The sequence below is a fragment of the Echeneis naucrates genome, chromosome 10 (genome assembly GCF_900963305.1).
Source record: "Echeneis naucrates chromosome 10, fEcheNa1.1, whole genome shotgun sequence".
In the NCBI taxonomy this organism is placed as follows: domain Eukaryota; kingdom Metazoa; phylum Chordata; class Actinopteri; order Carangiformes; family Echeneidae; genus Echeneis; species Echeneis naucrates.
Window position 1 is genome coordinate 6,955,453 of NC_042520.1, and position 18,523 is coordinate 6,973,975.

Consider the following 18,523-nt stretch of genomic DNA (forward strand, 5'->3'; position numbering starts at 1 on the left):
CTCACAGAGGATAAACATGTTCTATTATGTAATGTCATAAATACAATTTAATATAGCACATAATGTAATATAGCATTTGCCACTAGATGGCCTTGTACTCACAGGATCGATTTTTACTGCCAGAAGCTGCTGTCCATTATTGAGTCCATGTATATAGAATACAGCAGCTCCTTGTTGTAGTCCTTAATAAGATAACTACAATTTGCATTAATTTACAATCTATACTGATGTCACAGTTTTGCTGCAACTCAATGCACACTAGTCCACATTCATTTGATTTTCATATCTCAGTGTTAATATATGAATCTCTGGGGAAAAAAACAGGCAGAAGAGCAATAAATTGAGTTCATTCAGATAGAATACAATTGTACAAATAAATGATTTGTGTCTGTGTTTGGAGAGCAGGGGATGTGGTTTGTGCACAGACTTTATCTCATTATGTCATTAAACCAACGTCCAATCAGGCTCTTCCCTTCTCTGCTGAATACACTCATCCCAGACTCTGACCACAAGCCTGTGTCAGCTGATATAGACACACACACACACACACACACACACACACACACACACAAACAGCAGTTGAGGACCACACCCCTTGTCCTCCTGTTCTCCACATTGCAAACATATTTCAGAGATCCCCCACTGCTGATTTGGCACTCTCAGACAGTTTAAACTAATTCTACTTTAAAGCAGCAGCATTAAAGGAATCTAAAAAAAATTGACAAGCGTGAGTATAGAGAAAAAATATGGATTTCGCCTGACCTTTGCTTTGAATGGTCTGTAAATAGAAATAGATTATTCATATGAGAAATTGATTTGTTTTCTTGCTTCCTGAGAAATGCAGTAGCAGAGCCAGAATGGTTCATTAAACTGATTAGTGCGTCTACAGAAAAATAACCGGTCTTAAGTTCCGATTGTTTCACCATTTTCTTCAATTTAATAGACTGAGTAATTGATAAATAATGAGAGCAACTGAGTAACAAGAAACGTTTTCAGTCATACTCATGGCCTTATTTGAAATATGAAACTGAAACCAAAAGCTGTGTCAAATGGCATAAAAACATGAAAAATAGAAAATCTTATATGCTGGCACTAACTAAGATATTATTGGCGTTTTATCATTTCACAAAAGCAAAAGCATCTTGCTTAAAACATTGAGCAGTGATTTCAAAGGTAGTTTAAAAGATTTTGAGGACAACTGGCTTATTCTAGTGTTGTTGACACCAATCAGCAGCTTACAGGGCATGTCTGGTGCTCTGTGTAATGAGTTTTCTGTCTCCACTGATTACACAGCCTCTACTGACTGAAGTCACTGACCCACACCACTGCCTCACAAAACACATGCATCAATAATGACATGTCTTCCTAGGTTGTGTTGAACACACTTGAGGCACTGACTTCGATGAGATCTGGTTAAACAAGGAGAAGTCAGGATGTTCAGGGTGAGCTATGTTGAAACTCAGGATGTTTGTTGTGAGCTGTGGTGAAAGCGTTCCACAGTTCATAGTGAAAAGCACGAGTAGAGACTTCTTTTGTTGTTATGTTGACGCAGATGGAAGTTGCACCGACTTCAAAATTTCATCATTTCTTCTCTGGTAAAAATAGGACTGGAATTGTTTCAAGCAACGGGTCATGTTAACCTTAACCCAAACCAAGTCGAGCAAGTTTCCTGTGGAGACATTAAGCAAGCCACTTCAGACTGTTATTTTTTCAAGCGACTTGTTGGTTTAAGTAGCTGATCAAACATCAGACTTGTTCTGGTCTCCTTGGTCACAAAATGTTCATGTGTCATAATGAGCATGCACCTTGGACAAATATTATAGGTAAAGAGAAGGAGGAAAGGGTTAGTGTTTCTGCATGAAACATGTTCTTTGTATGTGTTTGTGTGTGTTGCCTGCAGCTGTTTAAATGGTGGCTTCACTCAGGCCTGCAGGTCCATGACAAGGCCAAGTCCACCCTGCTAGTGGAAACTAAAAATGGAAGTGCAGAGAAACTGATCTTCTTATGCTTGCCCTCCACAGTATCTCTATTTGAATAGGACAAACACTGCTTGCATGTTTTCCCTCACTGCTTATTCTTTCAGCACTCACGTGGCTCCAACTAATTTAACAATAACCTCCTGATGTTTTTTGTTTTGTTTTGTTTGTTTGTCTTTTTTTTTCCTCCAGTGTGGGCTCAGAAGCTTCTTTTACAGTTTTAGCCCCTCCTCGTCCAGTTGTAAGGGTTGTAGTAGTAGCAGCTAGTAGGGTCACAGTGACCTGTGAGATTCCTCATGTAGGCCAGCTGAAAATAACCTGACCTACACTTCACCAATATAATTTTTACCAAGCAATTATATCAACCCGTCACTATATTTATATTACTATTTCTTATTAATAGTGCATATTTCTATGCTTTTAATTTATATTTGGAACCCAGCAATCCAAAATATCAGCACCAATAAGCCTTCACAGTCCCTAAAATGATCATTTCATTTATATATCATAAATTGATGACACTTGCAGATCACTTTCATCACAATCACTTTAGTGTTGCGGGTGGGATTCATTTGAAGTACTTTATAATCTTCATGTGTTTTTTCATCCTGCACATTTACAGCAGGTTACTGTTACTGTACTGACAAAGATATCACAAGTATCATAATGAGAGAAATACACAGATCTCTCTGTTTCTGAAGTTAATCCCTCACTTTGAAGGATAATTAAAATATATTTATGTATGTTGAAAGTGTCCCCAAGCCAAAGCTTTTCTACAGTAGTATTTCTGTGCCATATTTAAACCCAGATTTGTTTAGTTGTGTGTGTGATCCATGACTAAACGTGGTCTCCCCTCCCTCAGTCGGTCTAAATCCAGCGTTAATTCCGCCCATCATTTCCGGTGTGTGTGGCTGAGTGTGTCCGCCTGACGGTGGCCCATCCTCCGGTCTGCCTCCAGCGCTGGACGAACTTTATCCAGAAGTGCATTCAAGCAGCAAGCCGACACCGAAAGATCCGGACGGGCCCGGGCCGAGCTCCGGCGATGAGCTGACTGAGAGCGGAGGCTGAACTTTCCCCCGCCCAGCCCCCGTGCGGTGCGGTGCGGTGCTTCCCCTCCCGGTAAAGCCACGTACAAGGGCGGTGACCTGACCAAAGGAGACCCGGTGCAGGGGCTGGGGCACCGCCGAACAGGGCAGCGGGACACAATGAGAAAGCGGCGATGTTAAACCTGGTCGAAAGTTGGGAGAGGCGGCGCATTAAAGGGCGTGTTCATTGAAAAAGTGATGTTTTCGCAGCGGAGTCCGGCGGCGAGTCGGCGAGTCGGCGTCAACCCCCTGTAGCGACCCCGTTCAAGTCCACCCGGAGCGGCCATGGAGGAGGCGGGGATCTCGGACATCGACCAGCAGGAGGGCTCCCTGTCGTCGTCGTCGGCGGCGGCGGCGGAGAAGAGCGTCCTGCTGGTGGTGAACCCCAGCCGGCTCCGGCCGCCCCTCAGCGTCGTGCTGGCCACCGTCCTCTACTGCGCCGAGTTCGTGACGGCCGCCGTGCTCAGCAGCATGTACCACAGAACCGACGACGACATCTGGATGGGCCTGACCATCGCCTTCATGCTGCTGCCCGCAGTGCTCATCCAGCTGACGCTGACCTTCATTCACCGGGACGTGGGCCGGGACCGGCCCCTGGTCCTCTTCCTGCACCTGCTGCTGCTCGGCCCGCTCATCAGGTCGGTGGTTTGCATGTTTTACTACCAACTGTGGCACTTAGCCTCGCTGCTGGGTGTGTTACAGATCATCGGGATATACGTCCAGCTTGTTGCTTTGATTTACAGTTCGGTGTTTTACTTCAGCGAAAGTTCTGATCCGATGCTGCGTCCGCAGCTGCGCAAAGAAATACAGAATTGACCTTTTGTGCGTAATATTCGCGCTGTGCGATAACTTTACGCGCAGGTATAGTTCCCCAATTATTTATGGAGTTGACAAAAAGTGCAGTGAAGTTGAGAATCTACATGTTTGGAGTGACTGCTGTTTCATTTGAAATCAGCAGCAGTTCTTCTGGGTACTTTCTGAGGTACTTTATCAGGATTGTTCCAAACGTGTGTCAGCTGTTACCAATGTTGTCTAACAGCAGCGGTGTTGTGTTGGGCCACCAGGCCTGAGGCCTCTCAGCGCACCTGGGCCTGCTCGGGTTCAGGCTTTCTATGATGTAGGTTACTCTGAATTGCCTGTGGACTTTAGTGTGAGTGTGAATGGTTGTTAATCAGTATGTACTCCTCCCTAGCCTCAGTGTCAGCTGGGGGGGGGGGGGGGGGGCTGAGCAGTATAGATGGATGGGTGGTGAAGAAAGCCCAGTTTCCCTTTCTCTCTGTCTTCTGTGTCTCTGTGTGATTCCCAAACTCGCTCCATAATGCTGACATCGGGGCCCAGTGGATTGAACACCTGAGTATCGGGGCGTACTTCTCTCTCTCTCTCTCTCTCTCTCTCTCTCGCTCGCTCTCTCTCTCTCTCTCTCTCTCTCTCTCTCTCTCTCAATGTGCTACTGTCCTTTGATGGATAATAATTGACACAAAAGCTTAAAGCATTTCCTCGCTGTTGTATGTTACCCAATTAGAGTCTAAGTTCTGATGCATTGATGTGCACATCCCTTTGGGGATAATTTTTTTAGGAGTTTATATCCCTTCAGGCTTGATGCAAAGTTAAACTAATCACAATAAACAGGCTCCTTAACTGCCAGTCAATGCTTAAAGTTAGTAGAGTGCCTTTACATGTCGGTCCTGAGATGGACTGGTGATCTGTCCAGGCTGTAAACCGCCTTCTCCCAGTGTCCGCCTGGTTTGGTTTCAGCCCGAAGCTGATAAGTATAATAGATAATGGATGAATCACTCATCGGTTTCTCTTCAGAGAAGCTATTCTAAATGTAGCGGAGTGAAAAGCAGAATGTTTTGCTCAGAATAGCTGTGGAGCAAGTGTCAATGTAATATTGGCATACAGAAATACTGCAGTACCAGTACTTTCATAATACTTCCAAGGCAGTTAATTTACCTTACAGCACGGCTTTGTAGTAAATTACCTTAAATGTGCAAAATAACAATGATGCTCAGAAGATTCAAAACTATCTTAAATATATTTTTCTGATTTGATTACTCGTCTACTGTATCTCATTTGATTTTTAGTTCACACAGCGTGTTTGTTGGGACACACATCTGCCATCAGTGCTGCGTGCACGAAGACTTCAGAGATCTCTGAGAGCTGGCATGATGCTGCTGCTGTTTATCATTTTGGTTATGAGTTTGTTTGTCAGTGTTTTTTAATGTAGGCTGCTGAGTTCAGTTTAAATAATTGATCAGATAAATTGTCAGAGAAATAAAGAGTGATGAAGAGAGCTAGACGTTGAAAACAGGCAGCTCTTCCAGTAATATTCCTTTTCCTCTTGGATTGGAAATTTGCTTGATTATGCGGTCATGTCCTCTGGATTTTAGTTGATCCCCCTGCAGTCTAGACTGAAAGACCAGTCTGTTAAATGACACCGCGGAGCTGGCATCCGCCTTAGTAACACATTTATAGCTTGTACGCCACTTTGTTGTTATGACCTCATCTGAGGATAATGGCACCCGAAGGCCTTGGTGCTGCAGACCGTCGAGGCACCGCTGCATCAGGAGCGAGGTCAAAAACAGGTTGTTGGTGTTGCTGGAAAGGTTTCTTGAAATAACACAGCTGGATTCATTCCTGGAAATCAAAGGTGAAATACAAATATGACCGATCAGCAGCTCCAACAAGTTGGAAAATAACTGTCAGTATAGAACGGATTAGATAAGTCTGCAGGGTGTGTTTCACTGCAGTGCCAGTGACAGTTGATCTCATCTTAGAGACCTGTTTGGTGACTCATACAAGAGGGAGGCGTAGACTTGTGTGATGACCTACTGAAATTCATATCAGCTCTTTATAGTTTCTCTCTGAACTTTGATTTGTCAACAGTGCGTCCGGAGGTGCTGACTTCAATTTACAATACTGTTGCCAGGTTGACTGCAGTGTGGGGTCTTTCACAGGTCATCAAACTCAGCCCAGCTTTCCAGCCCAGCAGGACAAAGTATTTGTAGCTTAGCTTAAAATAAAACAGTTGAATATATTCATGAACTGCTGTCAGAAATAGAAATAAAAATGCTCACAAAGGGGCATAAGTAATGATCTGGGAGAGCTGCGGAGACACAGGCAGAGGCCCTTCGTGTTTCCTGTCGAAGCGTAGGAAGCTGAATAGTCGTCTTCATCTTGTCTGTGTCTTCTTGCAGTTCAGGGCTTATCAGTAATTTCTGCTCTATGTGTTAAATGAGCCAAAACAATAACTGCTGGGGAGCATAGACTGTATATAAAGTTGTTTAAAGTCAAGAGCCGAATTGACTTAAGCCTGCATTCTGTTTATTGACCATCAGATAGCAGCTCCAGTGGTTGTAAAAGGAAATTTGATTGTACTGAAGTGTATATGACAAAGGCCCTACATCTCACCTGATTCATTATCCAAGTAACATTTTCATAATGAGTTGGTTTTAGTCTTTGTTTTTCTCCAGTGCAACACAATTTAAACTTTTGAACTTATGGTTCCATTTAGAATAGATCATAAACCAGGACATGCATTAGCTTGTGGCTACTGTGTGGTTGACAGAATGTACAACACACACACACACAAACAAAACGGCGATGGCTGAATCTAAAAACAGGGCTCAACGTTCTCCAGTCGTGGCTGACCCTGAAGGCATCTGCGTTCCTGCTCGGCCTGTGCTTCTTTTCCTTTGTGTGCTCCACTTCAGGGATTGTCTGTGGATGTTATGTTTTGAAGGTTTCCTGAGTGGATGTTCCGTCCAAAACAAAGTGTGTAAGGTATTACTAAGCTAGATTACTCTGCAGATGTGCAGTTCCCACCACAATTGGATCAAGGTCAGGCTATCAAGGACTCAGACATTTATTAACAGATGAGCGCTACATGCAGGAGTCAGATAGACCGCCTGCTGATCTGAGGTTTAATGCTGCCTGAAAGCAAAATCAGAATTTCAGTCTTGATGTTCCTTTTCATGTGTTGTTTAATGTGTTTGTAAGGAACTTATTGGACAGCAGCACCTTTAGATTTATTGATGACAAAGCATGTGGCTTTTTTAGGTAATTATAATTGTACGTTTTTGTTGCTTTGGATAATGTATCACTGACTTTGGTACACCACAGTGTACCCAGAGCCTGTGCTTCATGTTTCTGTACTAGAGAGATATCAGATCTTCTCTTCAGACCTCCAGAGCCTTCTCACAACTCAGATCATTTTTAAATTGAGAAGCTTGATGAAGAGTTTGATAATTAGCATTGAAGTCCACAATGTTCCCTTTTTTTTTTTTTTTTTTTGTATAAAGGAATTCAGACTCGGCAAGCGAAAGAAACTAAAATACCAAAGATTGCCCTGCTGAGGAAAAAAAACTTCAAATCAAAAGCAGCTTCATCTGCCAGCGATGCCCACTGATTTATGGTGACTCGCATCATAAATCACCTTCCACCTAGCGAAGTTTCGCAGATGCCAGTGACTTAAAGCAGCCATGACCAAAAAAAAAAAAGGGGCTTTTAAAATAATGAATTCACGCAGCGATATTTGCTGCATCATCCTCCAGCAGTTGAGATCTGTCCTGCTGAGCTGTGACGTCTGAGATTCACACTTTTTTTTTTTTTTTTTTAATCCAGGCAGCAAGAAAGAGATTCGTCTGACCTTCAAGTTCGCTGCTTTTTTTTTTTTGTTGTTGTTTTTTTTCCTGTTGCTCTGATTCACTGCTGTGCTGCTTTAAACAAATCACCTCTGCACCCTCTCAGCTTAGATAGATGTTTTCCTGTGTGACTTAGGGATCGTGTAATTGCTGTTCTTGTGGCGCTGCAGCCAAACATACAATGTCTTCTATCAAAAGGAGTTTTAACTGACGTTTTAAAAGGATTTATTCTCAGGTGGACTGTGAAACAGCTAAGAACACACCAAAAAAGACATCAGGCTGTCAACAGGGAAACATAAATAAAGGGCCAAAGTTATCTGCTGCAGGGTGGAGCTTGTTTTGACTTGTCTCCTAAACTATAAGATCCTGCTCCCAGAGCAGAGATAGAAACAACATAATCGCTGACATTTGTGGGCTAGTCTCAACACGCAGAGTTTCTTGTTTTGTTTCTCTTTGCATTTTACCCTCCATAGTCTGATGAGGCTGCGTTGGACGGTGTGATAAGACTCTTGTGGTAATCCCAAGAGACCTAAACAGGATGATCTTTCAAAAGAGCTGTTGCAAGAATTTCCTGAATGTCGTGTTAGTCTTTCGAAAATATCAGCCGTTGTGGCAAATGTTACTTGATATCTTTTTCCTGCAGCAGTTGCTCTTATTTCACGTGTTTGTTACACTGCACTGGTGTTGCAGCTCACTGAAGGAACAGACAACGTTTTCAGACTGCAAACATGGAGCAGCACTCTGCGTGCTTCCCTTTTAGAAATCCATAAGACACAGCCTTGGCAGTCAGGATATTGATTCTCTTGGCTAATGCATTCACCAGCCATGCTGTTTTTTCTTTTTCCTCCCCTAAGTGAAATTCAGTCCACCCCTCGTTTGCTTTGCAGAATCCTAAGTGCACGCTGGCCCCGGTTCAGCACCCTCATACCTCGTCCTCAACCCATTGTGCTGCCAGATTTTCAAGGAATAAATCAGGTTTTTGCGACTCTACCGTCGACCTACGCGTAAATGCTGCCCCACTGTGCCTGTAACTCAGTCAGCCTGGGTCTGAATACACCGTTCAGTATGTGTGCGCTTGTGTTCAGATAAGAGCCTGCTTGTAAGTAATGTCAAGATTTCCATTGCCGGCCTCTAAATGTTTGTGTCAAATACAATTCAGGGACGAGTGTGGAAGCTCGGCACAGTTGTTCAGAGCTGCAGTGAGCAGCAGCTGAAGCAGTAGTGTCCGACAACGGCTGACTGCTGACTCTGCAGGGCCGGGACATGGCACATAGTTGAACCATGAACAAGAAGATTCATTTAGAGATTCCTGAGCGTGTGTGTTTTATGTCCAAATCTGGAGTTCACAGAGGCGAAAGATAAACATTCCTCCACAGTGATGCAAGGGCCAGTTCAACAGTGGGAATCCTCACAGCGCTGGGTTTGTGTGCAGATGTGGAGCGCTGTGAGTTTCAGGTCAAACATTATTTCAGCATTATAATAGCGACACTTTGATGTTGGCAGGTGCAGCTTACATTTCCAGTTTTGTGAGTTGCCTTGTCACAGCATGAGTAGGATTGTGGTTCTTTTGGGATTGGATCTTAAAAGAGGTCTGCTTTTAACTACAGGAAAAAATAAATCCAAACACAGTTTTCTTTGTTTTCTCCTTGTGCCTCTTGTTTAACTGTGACTCCCACCAATCCACCACTGATGAGGATTGATTTTTTTCGTCCTACAGCTGAGCTCAGATTATTGCAAACGTTTAAGAAAGCCACATCCAGAGATTTTCACTTTATCTGTGGATGTCATGAGAAACTGTGATTTATTTATTTATTTATTTATTTATTTTTTCCCTTCTGACTGCCCTCTGGTGGAGCCTTTTTACTCTGACCCTGTTTAAGATTTATTTACAGTGACGGGTCTGTTTTCTGTTGGATTCCTTACATAGAAAACATATCTCTTTTTTTTTTTTTTTTGTGTCCAAGGTAAATAATTGAATATCTCATTTAAAGTTCCTACACTGAAAAACGAGCTGCAACAGCAAATTGGTCATATTTTATTCCTGATATGAGTACTTAATTCTGCTTCTACTATCTATAACAACCAATCCTGCACGTTCACTATGAATAAGGAATATATGTTAGCTGTGCATGTGGTTCGCCTGAAACTCAGATGTAACACTGGACTGCCCTCTGTTGGTAAAGATTCCCCTCTCATCTTACTCTGCTTTTACCTCCTCAGGTGTTTAGAGGCTTTGATGTTGTATTTCAAGGCGGGTAAAAAGGAGGAGCCGTATGTCACCATCTCCAGGAAGATCAGCCTGAAGAAGGGGCAGAAGATGCCGATGGAGTTGGAGATCGGCCAGTCGGAGCGCAACCTTGCCACTCACAGGAATGCGTTTAAACGCACGGCGGTCATTCAGGCCTTTCTGGGCTCCACGCCTCAACTGACGCTACAGCTGTACGCTACCATCCAGGAGAAATACGTCCTCCCCATCAGATGTAAGAGTGACAGAGAAGATAAAGTCAGCATTCAAAGGAATCTCTGCAAGAGTAAAATGCGTCTGAAATACAAAATCATCTTAAAGACAGTGACTCATCACTTTAAATATCACTAAACTAAACTCTTATTGTTTAGATAAAGCAATAGATAAATATAAACTTGCCAAATTGAAACACTAGAAGAAGGCAGCAGTTGTAGTGAAGAATAGCGAGGAGGTGCTGACACCATCTAAATGCATGAAGCATTACTCCCATAACCAAGATTTATGTTTGACTTGAACTGAATTATGTGAAGGTGTTTTCTCAGCCCATTGAAGCAGACTCTGAATGTTGCTGCTGGTTGGCCTCGTGTGATTGAAGGTTAACAGGTGGTCTCTGTCTGTGTTCACAGTGGCTCTGATGGTCATCACCCTCATCTCCATCACGTACGGGGCTCTGGTGTGCAGCGTCCTGGCCATCCAGATCAGATACGATGACTACAAAGTGCGGTTGCGTCCAATAGCTTACCTGTGCATGATTGTGTGGAGAGGTCTGGAGATCGCCACCCGGATCACCGCTCTGGTCCTCTTCAGCACGGCGCTCACACACTGGGTGATCCTCGTGGGCGCAATTAACCTTCTCTTCTTCTTCTTCCTTCCCTGGACTGAGTTCTGGGCCAGGAAAGGCTCACTGACTGAGAACATTGAGAAAAACTTCTCCAAGGTGGGCACCACGGTGGTGCTGTGCATGTTCACGCTGCTCTACGCCTGCATCAACGTCTTCTGCTGGTCAGCGGTGCAGTTGGACCTCTCCCATCGGGAGCTCATTGAACGAAAGCAGCACTGGGGCCGTCTGGCCATGTACTACTGCGGACGCTTTGTTGAGAACTTCATCCTCATCACGCTTTGGTATTTCTTCAAGTCGGACTTCTATGAATACGTGTGCGCCCCGCTGCTGGGCGTCCAGCTGCTGATCTGCTACAGCCTTGCCGTGCTCTTCATGCTTCTCTTCTACCAGTTCTGCCACCCCTGCAGACGCCTCTTCAAGTACAACGTCCATGACTGTCTGCACTGCATCTGCTGTCGAAAAGGCAGCGGTGGGAAGGGAAGGGTCCGAGGGAGGCTGCCGCCCTCGTATTCCACCGCAGCTACCATGGTATTGGCGCCGGAGGAGCCACTGGAGCTCCTGGACTCCCAAAACTCCCAACATCCCAACCTCAACAGTCAGCTGGAGGAGCGGGAGACTGCTATTCTGGAAGACATCATGGAAGCAGCCTGAGAGCAGCCCCCTGGGGAATTACCAAAAATCAGGCTCTCTTGGTGTAGTGAGTCAGGATCACGGCGCCCTTCTGAACAAGGGTCCTGTAGTTTAACCCGAAAACCAGGATTATTTTGTTTTGGCGAGTAAATGTGGTGATGTGATATAGAACAGATGTTGGCCTCCTCTCTCTGGACATACGAAGGGTTCAGGTTGATGCCCGAAGTCCTTGTTCTGGACGGTCAGGCACACTTGAGGTACCACGAGTCCGCCAGTGTGCCAAAGAATGTAGCATGTTGAGGTATGCAACAAAGGCTGCGTTGAAAGAGCAGCAGTGGGTCAGGCACAGGACGGAGCCAGGTGTGTGGGAAATGTGCCAAGTGTGTCCGAAGTGCCCGGCCTCTAAGTTTACTTCCTCTCAGGGTCTTCACCCAAAGAAAGCCCCATTTTTGCACACGTTTGCACGGCACTGCATGAACACAGGAGAAAAAATAAAAAAAATGAAAAATTATGGCAGGAGGACAAGAAAAAGCTAGAACAAATGATCTTCCTCATACCCAACTGCATAAACCTGCTTTAATGAATGGCTTGTTGTTCACTGTTCAGTCTGGTCTTTTATTTATACACACACACACACACACACACAGAGAGAAAAAAATGTTAACAAAAATACACAAAGATGTCAGTGAATTTTGTTGGGTAAACTCACATTTGGTGATGCATTAACTAGAGGGACAGTGACGGTGTTTGAGTTGGTATTTTCTTGAAGCGCTTTCACGTGAGCTTATTTTTTAATGTTGTGTCTGGTCACAGTGTGGTTCAGTGCCTTGACTGCTACTGTATTACTTGAAAAGTTAATAAAATAATCTGATGCCTAAACCTTTATCCTTGTCATTTCTCTATCTTAAAAAAAAAGAAAAAAAAAAAGGAAACATTCATGACAGCCCTACATTATATAACTCATTAACTATAACTTTCCAATGAAACTGGTTATGTCGGCGGAAAGAGATATTTCCTGTATGGTGTAACACAATTTTCCTCATTCCTGCCGTTCACTCGGTGGTTTAGTGGTTTGCTGTGTTTATTTCTTTTTTCCTAGCCTGAGTCCATCCAGCAGGAAGGAATGCGGTTATACGGCTCAGGGGATGGACACCCACCTGATTGGCTGCAGGTGTAGTTTCTCACCTGTCTGGAGGGGAGGAGCCCAGAGGTGACGGTATAAAAGCAGAAAGGGAACAGGGCGTTGGGAGATGTCTGAGATCCGCTGTGGCCGGAGAAGACGCGCTCAGCATGGGGAACTGGATTGTCAATCACGGGCTTACAGCCTTCATACTGGTGAGATTTCCCATTTGTGAGATCGCAGTGAAGAAGGGAAGGGACACTGATGATGGCTGTGTTTGCAGGCGGTGTGGATGGGCATCAACATCTTTCTGTTCGTCTGGTTCTTCTTCGTCTACGAGCTGCAGGATCGCTTTTATTACACGCGTCATCTTTTGGGGGTGAGTCGAGCCTGAAGCGATGCTGGGTCCGTTCATCTTCTCTCATCTTTTAACAACATACATGTCAAAGGCATCAGCTGCTCACTGTAGATGACACTGTTTCTAAATAAAAGTATTAATATAACTTCATCAGTAAAACAGCTTTTTTTAATTTAGTTATAGTTTTATTAAAAAAAAAACAAAAAACTCCCCAGGCCATTAACAGTTATTGATACAAGCCCATGTGGGAAATGTGTCTTAAAGAATCAAAGCTCTGAAATGTCCCTAATGTGTGTGTGCTTTCAGTCTGCCTTGGCTTGGGCCAGAGCTCCTGCTGCCGTCCTCAACTTTAACTGCTTGCTGATCCTCCTCCCAGTCTGCAGAAACCTGTTGTCCCTTATCCGGGGCTCCTTCATGGTAATGTTGAATTGCTTAGCTGCACCTAATAGCAGGGTGAGGTAAAGAAAGGAGTGTTTTCATGTTGACTCACAAGTACTTCCATTATTGCACATGCTTTTATTGTGTGTGGTTCTTTTTTTTTTTTTCTTTCTTTCTTTCTTTTCTAAGGCTGCTGTAAAATAAAAATGTCAAAAATGTCAAAGGTTTTTAAGTGGCTACGATAACAACTCAGTGTGTGAATGGGATTTATTAGCACTATTGTGCAATTTCCACACATTAATGTTATTATATTTAGAATATTTAGCAATGGTCATTTTCAAAGAAGAAAGCAGATACAAAAGTGTCAAACCCTGAGCTGATTCTCCTCTTTTGTTTTTTGTTTTTTTTGTTTGTTTTTTTTATCATTTACATCTGTCCTCCTCCCTTTTTGCTTTTCAGTGTTGTGGAAGAACAATGAGGAAACAACTGGACAAAAATTTGAGTTTCCACAAGCTTGTGGCGTACATGATAGGGCTGATGACAGGTGAGCCATTGAAACAAAAGGTGTAGGTTTATCTCTCTGCTGCAGGCAGCCCAGCGGCAAAAAACAGCATTTTTCCTGTTTCTCACCAAACACATTTCGCTCATCTGTGCGCTTCTTATTTTTCTATGTCAAAGGTGCACATTTGGCAGCATGGCTTTGAAACTTTCTAAAAGAAAGAAGTAACTAAACGGATGTAACGTACTTGATGTGATTCACTTTGTGCTTAGTTATTTTATTTTTCTTTTTTTCCCCCTTCACAATTTTCCACTTTGTACAAAGTTCACTAATAGCTTATCACCATCTGGCAGATAAACTTGCTCAGGGATGACAGAATATGGAAAAATAGGTTTGTTATATATAGGCGACCGGTTCAATGTTCAATGTCATGGTTATGTCTTGTTGGGGGGCAAAGGGCAGCAAACAATGTCCAAAGTAAATATGATGTAAGGTCTATCTGCATTTCTTTGAAAAATCTTGACCCAAATGTGACAAATATTTTAAATCCAACTTTTTATTTTTAAGACGCTTAGAAGTACAAAACTGATCCCTTTTCTTTTTTTTTTTTTTTCCTTTTTTAACCTGTCATTAAAAACTAGTTGAAGACTAAATTAGATTAGAATTAATGCGTGTCTGACTAAACATGAGTAATGCAATAATGTGCCTCCTCTCTGCAGCTGTTCATATGATTGCTCATTTGTTGAACGTGGAGTGGTACAACAACAGCAGACAAGGAGTTTATGACAAGCTCAGCACTGCACTGTCCGCCCTGGAGGACGAAGGAAACACCACCTACCTGAACCCGATCCGCAAAACGGACATCGTAAGTCTTCAGCTATACATAATGAAAGTATCCCAGTGAAATAAGGCAACATCCCAAATGTGGCGATTCAAAACGAGAACCTCCCTTCAGATCTCCCGTTTCTATGCCTCAAGAATCCAAACTTTACATTTACCGATTTCTTTGAACGTGCTCATCAAATAGACGTGGTGGAGTAAAACGGTGGAGCTAGATAAAAAGTCAGTAACCCATCAAAGTAAGCTTAATCGCCTGGAGACCGTGAATGTCTGAACCATAACATCGCTCTTGCAGTTGTTGTCGTTGGTATGTCAGTCGAGGCTGAACTGGATAAATCTCTGTGGCCTGTCACCTGTTCTCGTAAACAGAAGCTCATTGTTGACACCGCTCTTTTTCCTGTTGTGTCTAAGGATCCACAGCAAATTCCAACCTACTTTGTCTTCACCACCATTGCTGGCCTCACCGGCGTCATCATCACTCTGGCCCTGATCCTCATCATCACCTCCTCCATGGAGGTCATCAGACGCAGCTATTTTGAAGTTTTCTGGTACACGCACCATCTCTTCGTCATCTTCTTCATCGGGCTCGTCATTCATGGAGCGGGGTACGGGCTCAGCGTCTGGTCTGTCTGTTCTTTACGGGCCCTTGATGGTTCTTTCAAGCTGGTTTTACTTGTGTTTCTCCCCCCCCAGACGTATTGTGAGGAGTCAGTCGGTGACAGATCCACCACACAACTACACACTTTGTAAAGACCGCAGTGATGAATGGGGAAGGATTCCAGAGTGTCCCGTCCCTCAGTTTGCTGGAGGGTTCCCACAGGTCTGACTATTTCAACTTCAGACAGCATACTGTTAAAGAGTTAAAGCTTTCATTGGCGATTTGTCAGAAATGTCATCACCCTTTTCCTTACTTTCGTTTAGACATGGATGTGGGTGATTGGCCCAATGTTCCTGTATCTTTGTGAGCGTCTGGTGCGTTTCATTCGTTACATGCAGCGGGTCACATACAGGAAGGTGCGTTCGATTCATCTTTCGCCTGCTGGCTTTTGAGTTGCTCTGTGAGCGCTGTTTTTAGTTGCTAAATCCGTTTTTGCTTCACTGTCAAGATCGTTATGCGGCCATCCAAAGTGCTCGAGCTGCAGCTGGTGAAGAATGGATTCAAGATGGAGGTTGGTCAGTATGTGTTCCTCAACTGTCCGGCCATCTCTCAGCTGGAGTGGCACCCATTCACCATGACCTCTGCTCCGGAAGAGGACTTCTTCAGCGTCCATATCCGCTCCGCTGGGGACTGGACTGACAAACTCATCAGCATTGTCCAGCAGTTGCCAGAGGGAGCACAGGGACCAAAGTAAGAGCTTTGTCCTTTTTTATTATGCAGAAACCGGGGTTGGAAATCAACTTCAGCAAGTGAGGGTGAAACAAGCAAAGGAGATTACAAAATGTAAACATTTTCCATTCAGTGGATTAAACGTTTTTTTTTTTTTTTAATAAAATGGTCAATTATCTAAAAGCTACATTGCCAACTATGGTCCAGTGTTTTCAATGGCATGATTGAAACATAGTCTGTAATCAACATTACTATTAGGATGCCATAATCTCTTTGGTTATCAAAAATTAATCCACAGTGCTCTACTTTAAAAAAAAAAAAAAACAAAAAAAACAAAGAGCATCATGGAGGGGGGGCACTGGTTTGATCACTTGAAAACAATTTGGGTAGATTAGGGAACAACTGCTGTTCGTGTAAAGTGCCATTTAGCACTTTTTAATCCAGTCACATCAGCATCACCAGATGGGGTTGCCCAGTCGTCACAGACAAGATGTACATGTTCAAATTTGAAAGTATATGGTACGTTTGAAAACTCTAAAGCCCTTAATGGACACTAAACTTTGTGACCCTCTTTTCTTGTTTTTGTTTGCTATCAGGGCAAATATCCTACAGATGACACAGTTTATCTCTGGTCTCTCCCCAGAATGGGTGTGGACGGGCCCTTCGGTACAGCCAGCGAGGACGTGTTTGACTATGAGGTCAGCATGCTGGTGGGCGCCGGCATCGGCGTCACTCCTTTCGCCTCCATCCTCAAATCCATCTGGTACAAGTTCAAGGCATCCAACCCTAAACTGAGAACCAGAAAGGTGATGCGCAACATCATAAATTCCTTCCTCTGTATCCATTTCACAATAACACACTGCTGCGGTTCACTGATTACTAAGTGTGTGTGTGTGTGTGTGTGTGTGTGTGCGCTCCATACAACCATGGCGGAGCAGTCATCTGCAGCGCTGCCAACTCTTGTGTAAGTTTATTGTTTTCTTCTAACACTCATGCATCTGCTTCCTGGTTTCAGATATACTTCTATTGGCTTTGTCGGGAAACCCACGCCTTCGAGTGGTTTGCTGACTTACTGCAGGTGTTGGAGAAAGAGATGGAGGAAAGAGGCATGGGGGATTTCCTCACTTACAAACTCTACCTGACTGGGTGGGATCAGAGCACTGTGAGTGTGAATCAGATGATCCGTTCCCGGTGAACAGTGAGACGTCATTGCAAACTAAAGCTCGGCTTTGTCTTTTCGTCTTTTCTTCTTCTTCCGTTTTAGGCTCAACACGTGACGGTTCACTTTGATCAGGACACAGATGTGGTCACTGGGCTCAAACAGAAAACTCACTATGGCAGACCTATATGGGACAAGGAGTTTGAACAAGTCCGCAAAGAAAACCCAACGTAAGATTAAAAACCTCTACCTCCCTGTCAGCTCCTACAGAAAATTCACTAAGAAGTTCAATATTGAGTTGACTTTACTGGTGTATTTCCATTGGCGGGGGAATGAATGAATGAATGAATGAATATATAAATAAGGTGTAACTGATATCTTTAATCGAAAACCAGCGTCACTGCTTCTGACGCACTTCACATTAAAACCTTTTGAAATCTCACTCTTTCACTTTTCCTGCCCTCAGGTCTGTGGTGGGAACTTTCCTATGTGGCCCTGAAGCTCTGGGAAAAGTCTTGGAGAAGAAATGTGTGAAATACTCTGATGTGGATCCCCGGAAGACCAGGTTTTACTTCAACAAGGAGAATTTCTAAACTAAGAAGCGGCAGATTGAAGGGGAAGTTGCTGTTTTGTTTTCCTGTTTGTTGCAAGTTAATTATGACAAAGCTACCTGACAACATGACACTCACGGGCATGTTAATATGCACGCACTCAGGGATATGTGATTAAACATGACTTGTGCTTGTTCAGGTGTCAAGAGTTATGACAACCTCCCTAGAAAAGGAATAAAACAAAGTTAAGATTTTCAAGGAAGAATTTATCAGAAATCAGGACCTTTTAGTCACTTATTTCATCATGTGGGAATGCCCCCCCCCCTTTTTTTTTGAATGTGCTTCCTTCAGGTACGTTTGATTTTTACAAACGTGCTTAAGCAGCCCAGATAAGTAAATCCATTAATGAAGAAACCGCCTGTGAATGTAAGCTGATAAATGTCCACTAGTTGAGATTTGCTGAAAAGAAAAATCTTTCTTGTAAAAATGATAGTGATCCCTATTGACTGTCAGTCAACTAACTTGTGTAGCTGGAAGGCAGCATGTTTCACTTAACCGTTCATTTTCCTTACCATGTGTGCCTCTGATTAGATATACTGTAAGAATGTTTGAATGCTTCAAGTTTTTGTGGTGAAGGAAATGTTTGTTTTTTTTTTTTTGGTTTGTTTGTTTTTTTAAATAACCTGTTAAACTTGCTGCCATTTCCTCATCAAAACTTTAAGGCATTTTTAGCTGGAATGATGCTGCCAGTCACGTAACCTGAAGATGTGGGAGGAACTGTGGTTACTGACGTCATTTGCACAAATGTACAATTTGCTGTTAAGCCTTGATAAACATTTTGAATAAATTTGATTGTGTTTGAATAAAAAAA

The 18,523-nt window shown here is 43.4% G+C and overlaps 2 protein-coding genes across 4 annotated transcripts; both read left to right on the forward strand.

Annotated features, from left to right (window-relative positions):
• The first annotated feature begins 2,892 nt into the window (after positions 1-2,892).
• xkrx (XK related X-linked) lies at positions 2,893-12,299 on the forward strand. The gene is made up of 3 exons (XM_029512843.1): positions 2,893-3,699; positions 9,925-10,184; positions 10,576-12,299. Exons 1-3 carry the CDS (start codon positions 3,347-3,349, stop codon positions 11,439-11,441), a joined length of 1,479 nt encoding a protein of 492 aa, XP_029368703.1. The 5' UTR covers positions 2,893-3,346; the 3' UTR covers positions 11,442-12,299.
• Positions 12,300-12,676: 377 nt separating this feature from the next.
• On the forward strand, positions 12,677-18,517 carry nox1 (NADPH oxidase 1). Of its 3 annotated transcripts, none has more exons than XM_029512591.1 (13): positions 12,677-12,755; positions 12,824-12,919; positions 13,205-13,315; positions 13,736-13,820; positions 14,495-14,640; positions 15,027-15,220; positions 15,309-15,435; positions 15,537-15,629; positions 15,722-15,963; positions 16,586-16,748; positions 16,958-17,104; positions 17,207-17,331; positions 17,568-18,517. In XM_029512591.1, exons 1-13 carry the CDS (start codon positions 12,711-12,713, stop codon positions 17,692-17,694), a joined length of 1,701 nt encoding a protein of 566 aa, XP_029368451.1. In that variant the 5' UTR covers positions 12,677-12,710; the 3' UTR covers positions 17,695-18,517. The 3 variants fall into 3 exon arrangements, with proteins under 3 accessions (XP_029368451.1, XP_029368452.1, XP_029368453.1); XM_029512592.1 differs by having other exon boundaries at positions 15,722-15,928; positions 16,539-16,748; XM_029512593.1 differs by having other exon boundaries at positions 15,036-15,220.
• The last annotated feature ends 6 nt before the right edge of the window (positions 18,518-18,523 follow it).

Excerpts from the sequence above, each read along its gene's own strand:
- xkrx (XM_029512843.1), top strand. The coding sequence starts at position 3,347 with ATGGAGGAGGCGGGGATCTCGGACATCGACCAGCAGGAGGGCTCCCTG. Across the intron at positions 3,700-9,924 it reads CTGCTCGGCCCGCTCATCAG|GTGTTTAGAGGCTTTGATGT; the intron begins GTCGGTGGTTTG and ends TTACCTCCTCAG. Across the intron at positions 10,185-10,575 it reads ATACGTCCTCCCCATCAGAT|TGGCTCTGATGGTCATCACC; the intron begins GTAAGAGTGACA and ends CTGTGTTCACAG.
- nox1 (XM_029512592.1), top strand. The coding sequence starts at position 12,711 with ATGGGGAACTGGATTGTCAATCACGGGCTTACAGCCTTCATACTG. Across the intron at positions 12,920-13,204 it reads ACACGCGTCATCTTTTGGGG|TCTGCCTTGGCTTGGGCCAG; the intron begins GTGAGTCGAGCC and ends GTGTGCTTTCAG. Across the intron at positions 13,316-13,735 it reads TTATCCGGGGCTCCTTCATG|TGTTGTGGAAGAACAATGAG; the intron begins GTAATGTTGAAT and ends TTTGCTTTTCAG.